This window comes from Elephantulus edwardii, unplaced genomic scaffold, assembly GCF_000299155.1.
Source record: "Elephantulus edwardii isolate Elephantulus edwardi_28Jun2011 unplaced genomic scaffold, EleEdw1.0 scaffold00157, whole genome shotgun sequence".
Classification (NCBI taxonomy): domain Eukaryota; kingdom Metazoa; phylum Chordata; class Mammalia; order Macroscelidea; family Macroscelididae; genus Elephantulus; species Elephantulus edwardii.
Genome location: NW_006399907.1, coordinates 2,944,299 through 2,951,199, shown reverse-complemented (window position 1 = coordinate 2,951,199; position 6,901 = coordinate 2,944,299). Strand labels below are relative to the sequence as shown.

Below are 6,901 nucleotides of genomic sequence, written 5' to 3'. Positions count from 1 at the left end.
ACTTTTCTACTCAGTCATTTGCTGATGAGCACTTGGGTTGCTGCCATTCCTTTATTTATTTCTTTTTTTATGACTTTGAAAGATTGTAATATTTTCTCTGGAAAACATCCAGCAGTACAAAAGCCTTCTAGGCCCTCCTGCCCACTCGTGGCCCCACACTAGTGAAATGATCTGGAAATTCTTGAGCTCTCAAAGGTCCCTGGTCAGTCCTCGGGGAATGAATGTGGCTACATTGGAACAACCTATTCAAGTACTGTTCTTGATGTCTGGGGAATCCTTTCAGGGAAGAGCACTTCAAACTCAGTAATTAGGTCCCTGCATTTCTCGGGCATTTGGGGAGAGGGAAGCCATCTCCAGGTACTTTTTGTCACATGCCAGGCCTGATGACATCTTTAAACACAATGGTTATGGTCCTGCCGTCCAGAGTGGGTGCATTCACCACACAGCCACACAGAGCCTCCCAAAGGCTGATCCTGGCTGGGTAAATGACACCACAGCTGTCTCTCCTGAAGATGTTGTGTGGTTTGTCCTTTAAACAAAGACGGTGTCAGCTAGAATGTTGTTGGAGGTCTGGTTTCTTTCCTTAGGAAAGGTGATTTTGGTCCCTTCTTTCCAACCGTTCTTCACGTCGATGGTCAAGATCTTGTCTTTGTGGTGAATGTTCTTTCTGCCCGGGTTCAGCCACCTGCGGGAAATTTTCATCTTTTTGATACAGCCGCTGTAGATCCCTTCAAGTGAGACCCTAAGGTCGTGGGTGACCGGAGGTCTTACTTCTTTCTGATGGGTTACTGGTTGGCGTGGGAGCGGCCAAAGTTCACACTGATGAAGCTCCCCATGCCCATGGAGCAGCCAAAGATTGGGTCATCAATGTCCAGGCCTTCTTCCCCATTCTGAGCCCAAAAAAGTTATCAAAGGGTTTTCAGCCACTGAAGAACTCAGCAAACATAACCTGAGGGTCTCCGTGTCTCCAGTCTCCTAAACCACGAGAAAATCAATCTCTGTTCCCTCCCTAGAAAGGGACTACTGCAATGAACTGTTTCTAGTATTTTCTAGACTGCAAAAACAAATAAAAAAGCAAGTCCTTTTCACTTTAAAAGACTAACTGATGCCATATGGTAGTCATTTCCCAAACTGGTAAACCCCACTGCCAATGAATCGATTTTCAACTCACAGGACAAAGTAAAACAGTCCCTTTAGTGCTCTAAGGTGAACTGCCACATCTTTCCCCCTAAGCACCACTGGTGAACTCCAAACCACAACCTCTTGGCTAGCAGTCTCACACGACTACTTGCACCACCAGAGCTCCTTCTTAAAGCTGACTCACTCATTCATTCATTCATTCACTCACTCACTGTGCCCCAAGTCAGAACTGACTAACACCTGACCTTCTAGAAGGTTGTCCGTGGATTAAACTGCAGGAAAGGAGAGTGCTCATCTTGCTCCCATGGAGCTGTTGGTAGATTTGAACATCCTGAGTGGTACGGCCTTTAAATGAGCCATGCAACTTCCTAAAGACTAGGCCACCAGAGTTTCCTCCAAAGCTGGCAGGCCACCACAAATGCATTTTGGATTAAAAAAAAAACAACAACAACCCCTATCTTCCCCCAAAAGACATGCACAAGTGGTTCAAACTGAATGGAGATCTTTGTGCTGGCACACACAGCATCTATTCACAAATGCTGCTAGAGCTCCCAGCCAGAGGCAGGGATCCTTCCATAGCTTAATTTTATTTGGCCTCAAGGAGGTGCAGAGAAAGCTTTATCTGTGCTAAGAAAAGATTAGACGGAAATGTAAAGTACTGAGTCAGCTGGTGAATCATTTAAAGATATGAGAAGAAGCAGGGCAAAGGCTTGACCAGGTGAGATGGCTCTGGGATGGCCCAAGATAAAGACAAGAAAAATGAGAGTGAAACATTAAACACAGACTCTTGCCCCAGATCCCACCCAGGCTCTTATTTTTAGTCAGCTTTTCCTCTAACTCTCTTTCAAGTAAACAGGAGTTAACTACTTATAATAAACACTTATGTTCCCTGCTCCTAATTTCACATTAATTCTTCAGATACCACATATCAATTTTCTGATTCTGAGAAAAATGCTTTAAACCATCTTCTATGCATACTGTTCCCCACTGAGTCTAGAAGGTGTAGTCCACTTAGCCGGCCCTGAATTCTTAAGGTTTTTCTTGGATACTCAGCCCTGGGCACATCTCCATAGCCATCTACTCCCGTCTCTTTCTTTTGCAGAATTTCATATTCACTGCAACTCTCAAACTTCAACTCACAGGAACCCTCCATCAATTTTCCTAGGCCGTGAATCAACAATGGAAGGAGAGTGCCACCCATGTTTCTCTCACTGAGTGGTGGGTGGATTTGAACCCCCAGAATTGCTTTTGGTGAGCAGCATAACACACTAAGGGCTACATCACTACAGCAGTCTTTGCACTTCGAGGACTGAAGACTAATCATTTTCAATAAGTAGCTTAACACCAACTATTCCTTCAAAAGCGACATCATGCTTAGAAAAGTGGAGAGGTCAGTAAAGGAGAGGAAGATCCTTAATGAGACGGACTGACACAGTGTCCACAACAATGGCTCAAGTGTGTCAGAGATGCCGAGGATGGCACAGGACAGGACAGGGTTCAGAGGTATTGTTCACAGGGCCGATATGAGCCTTTCTAGACAGCACTAACAACATAACTCCTCCATAGCCTTAAGGTTCTGGCTTCCTCTGAAACAACTAGGTGGCCTATAACTTCCCCTCATTTTTCCCTCCAAAAATTTCATTGAAAAAATTCCACCAAGAAGACTTGTCTACATAATTTAGAGTGGCATCAAAGGCAGAATAACTGTTTGCCTCAAACAGTTAATATCTGGAGTATGTGAATACCCAAACCAGAAGATGCCTTTCTGGTCATTTCCATCCACAAATAGACAAGGTACATAAAGAACTCAACTTGCGGTTGTCAATTCCACTTCAATGCACAGCTAACCATCTATCAGATTTCTGAGGCTGTAAATTCAAACAGGAGGAAACTGCTCATCTTACTCCCTTGGAGGGACCTCTGGTAGCCTAGTGGAAAGAAGCTGCACTGAAATCCCAAAGACACATGGTTTGAATCCACCAGATGCTCTGTAAGAGAAGGATGAGTAATCTCCTCTGCGATTTACTGCCTCTGAATACTCACTCACTGGAGGGTCATCTCTGGGTTGGTTCCAATTCAAAGGCAAACAATACAACAACAACAAAAACTCCACTGGAGCAGCTGGTGGATTTAAATCTTAAAAAAAGCATGGCCTTTGTGTTAGCACTGCAACTTGCTACGGTCTATACCACCTACCAGAGCACCTTACAATAGTTGTATAAACTGATGAACACAATGTCAATGAATTGTACCTGTAAAAAGTGTTAAACTGGTAAATGTTTGATTATATATGTTTCTACAACTACAAAAATAATAAGTAAATCTTTAACCAACAACCTCATATATATAGTGTCTAACTATTTGAGCTTTGGCAGCCTAGCGGTAAGGAGTTGAGCTGCCAATTCAAAGGCATGTGTTTTGAACACAAGAGAAAGATACACAATCTTCTGTGTGCTTTACAACGTCTGGAAGGTCAGCGATAAGTTAGTTCTGACTCGAGAGCATAGAACTACCATCACTATCATAAAAAAATCTGCAAAGCAGACATCATTAACCCTAATTTATAATGAACCAAAGTCGGGTTAAAGATGGACTTGTTGCAGCAAATTACAGATTTCAAGGCCTGAAATTTGACAGGTACTCAAAACAGTTATTAGTTTATAATAAAATAAAATTTAAAATATTGAAAAATGCAGAAAATATTCTAACAGAAAATCCTAATAAATAGTGCTTGTCTAGTCAGTTCCAGTTCTCTATGTACACTGTAGTAGAACTTGGTTCCACAGGGTTCTGTTTTTAATAATAATTTTTTCAGTTGTGACTTTTAATGAACGTTTACAGAAAATTTCACTTTTCATACATTCATTTTTATATTTTTTCTTCCCTCCCATTTTCTTTCTTTTTTTTTTTTTAAATCATTCTTTGTTGCACAATTCTACAGGGTTTTCAACTGCAGGTTGATCAACTGGGCCGATTTTAGGGGAAGTGAATCATTTTAGGAAGCAGCATTTGATCATGAATCAATGGTGATAAAGAGAAAAGTTTAAGCTACATTGAAGGCACTGGGGTGGGGGGACAGGAGGAAAGGTATCAGGAATTGATGGAAAACCAACTGACATGTCTCAATAAACAGATGTAGCCCAGTACGTGCTCATCAGATTGTGTCAGGACATCAGGGAAGAGAGCTACTTGGCCACCTGACTGGAAGAGATCCAAATCTATTCCCATCCTCAAAAAAAGGTGATCCAATTGAATGTGGACACTATTAAAAAATATCATATGCAAGCAAAATCTTGCTGAAGAGTATTCAAACACCAGCTAAAATAATATATTGACAAAGAACTGCCTGAAATCCAAAGCGGATTTAGTAAAGGATTTACTATCGTAAGTATCACTGATGCTGTCAGATGGATCTTGGCTGAAAGCAGAGAGTACCAGAAGGATGTCTATTTGTGTTTTATCTACTATGCAAAGGCATTTGACTGTATTGATCACAACAAATTGTGCTTAACACAGAGAAAAATGGGAATCCCAGAACACCTACCTGTGCTCATATAAAACCTATACAGACCAAGAAGAGACTATTGTCCAAATAGAGGAAGAGTATACTGCATGGTTCAAAATCAAGAAAGATGTGCATCCGAGCTGTATCCTTTCTCCACACCTATTCAATCTGCATGCTGAACAAACCATACTACGGTTCCCACGAACAGAAGAATAATCAATGTCTTTGCACCGTTGTGTTGGAGAGGAGTACAGAATATCCCACGGGCAGCCAAAAGAACAAGTGTGTCCTCGAGAAAGTGAAACCATAGTGCTCCTTGGACGTAATGATGGTGAAGCTTCAACTCACATACTTTGGGCATGTTAAGAGGAGCCAGTCCTTGAAGAAGAACATCATGCTTATAAAGGTCAGCATAGGAAAGATCCTCAACAAAATGGATTGATATGGTGACTATAACAATGGGCTCAAATTAGATATAGTGAAAATGACAAAAGATAGGATCAGGTTCAAATCTGTTATTCATAGGGTTATTTTAAGTTGTACTCATCTTGACAACACATAATGGTAACAACAATAAATCACCAGATTTTTCTACTAGGTAGCTCTAGGTTGAATTGAACCACCAATCTTTAGGTTAGCAGCTAACCACTTACTCAGATGCGCTACTGAGAAACTCCAACAGAGAGCTAGGTGAAGGATATAGGTTGTCCATATTTTGTGTAAATGAGGTACTACCAGCTTTGACCTGAAGTATGTATGAGCTTAAACAGTTGGAAATAGAACAAGAAAAGTTGGTGGATTCCATTGAGAATTGAACTGCTAATCCAAAGTAATAATTTTCTTTGTAATGCAGCGGCCAAACCATGGGAGAAAGATGGGCATGCTTCTCCTATTACAATTTATAGTCTCTGAATCCGAATGGAAGATCACTATGAGTTGGAAATGCAATCATTGACAGTGAGGTTTGTGTGAGGGTTTTTAAGAAATTAAGAAGCTGTTGGGTCTAATACACAATAAACTGGTCACAGGGTTTCAGGGAAGTCAATTAAGTGTAAAATGAGGTTAACACCTATAATGTCTATGAGAAGGACTTGCTGGAAACATTGAATAAGACAGGCTATACATAGTGTGATATATCATGATTTTTAAAAATTCTTCAGTACTGATAATTCTAATAGAAGTAAGTGGTTCCTGAGTCATACCAGCTACATCAGGTGCTGACAAGACTAAATACAAAACCACACAAATAAGACACCAAGTCAATAATCTTCAGCTCTGATAATGATACTTTTTAAATTTTTTAAATTTTATTCTGATTTATTTACAAAGTTTGAATACATTGTTTTTCACAAAAGATCCTTCCCATTTCCTTCATCTCACCCATCTGTTGAACTGTACAAACCTATGATTAACCCCTAACCCTCCATCCACACCCCTCTATTTCCACCCTCTCCCCCCTCCACCCCTTCCTTGGATTCTCATACTCATTCTAAAATAATAGTTTTATATAGTATTTGTCCTTGTATGACTGAGTTAGTCCCTCCCAAGTTAGGTAGTAATTTACAAAATCATAGTTCCTGCATGCTGCATAGTGTTTCATTGTATAAATGTACCACAATTTCTCAATCCATTCGTTTGTGATTGGACATCTGGGCTGTTTCCATGTTCTTGTGATGATGAATAATGCTGCTATGAACATAGGTGTACAAGTTTCCATTTGAGCCTCAGTTCTCATTTTCTTGGGGTATATTCCAAGCAATGGAATAGCTGGGTCATATGGAATTTCTATGTTCAGCTTTTTGAGGAAATGCCAAACTGCCTTCCAGAGTGATTGTACAATTGTATAATCCCACTAACAATGTGAAAGAGTTCCTATCTGATCACATCCTCACCAATATTTATTACTTGCTGTCCTCTTAAACTTTGCCACCGTCACTGGAGTAAGATGGTATCTCACTGTGGCTTATTGCCAGTGATTTGGAGCATTTCTTCCTATATCTGTTGGCCATGTGAATATCTTCTGAGAAAATTCTTTCCATGTTTTTTGCCCATTTTGTAATTGGATTATCAGTCTTAATGATAAGCTTTTGTTAAGAGACTCTTGTCTAGCGAGGCGGCCGAGCGGCAGACGCAAAGCTGCAGATTTTTGTGAAGACCCTGGCTGGCAAGACCATCACTCTTGAGGTCGAGCCCAGTGACACCATCGAGATTGTCAAGGCCAAAATCCAAGACAAGGAGAGCATCCCTCCTGACCAG

The 6,901-nt window shown here is 40.8% G+C and overlaps 1 protein-coding gene and 1 pseudogene across 1 annotated transcript in view; one reads left to right on the top strand and one right to left on the bottom strand.

Moving 5' to 3' along the window:
* Positions 1-227: 227 nt before the first annotated feature.
* On the bottom strand, positions 228-958 carry LOC102843721 (annotated as a pseudogene).
* Positions 959-5,563: 4,605 nt separating this feature from the next.
* Positions 5,564-6,901, top strand: part of LOC102861790 (ubiquitin-60S ribosomal protein L40-like) — a 6,182-nt gene continuing 4,844 nt past the window's right edge. The window contains exons 1-2 of the mRNA XM_006895090.1: positions 5,564-5,602; positions 6,755-6,862. Coding sequence (XP_006895152.1) covers positions 5,564-5,602; positions 6,755-6,862 — 147 coding nt within the window. The remainder of the gene's footprint in view (positions 5,603-6,754; positions 6,863-6,901) is intronic.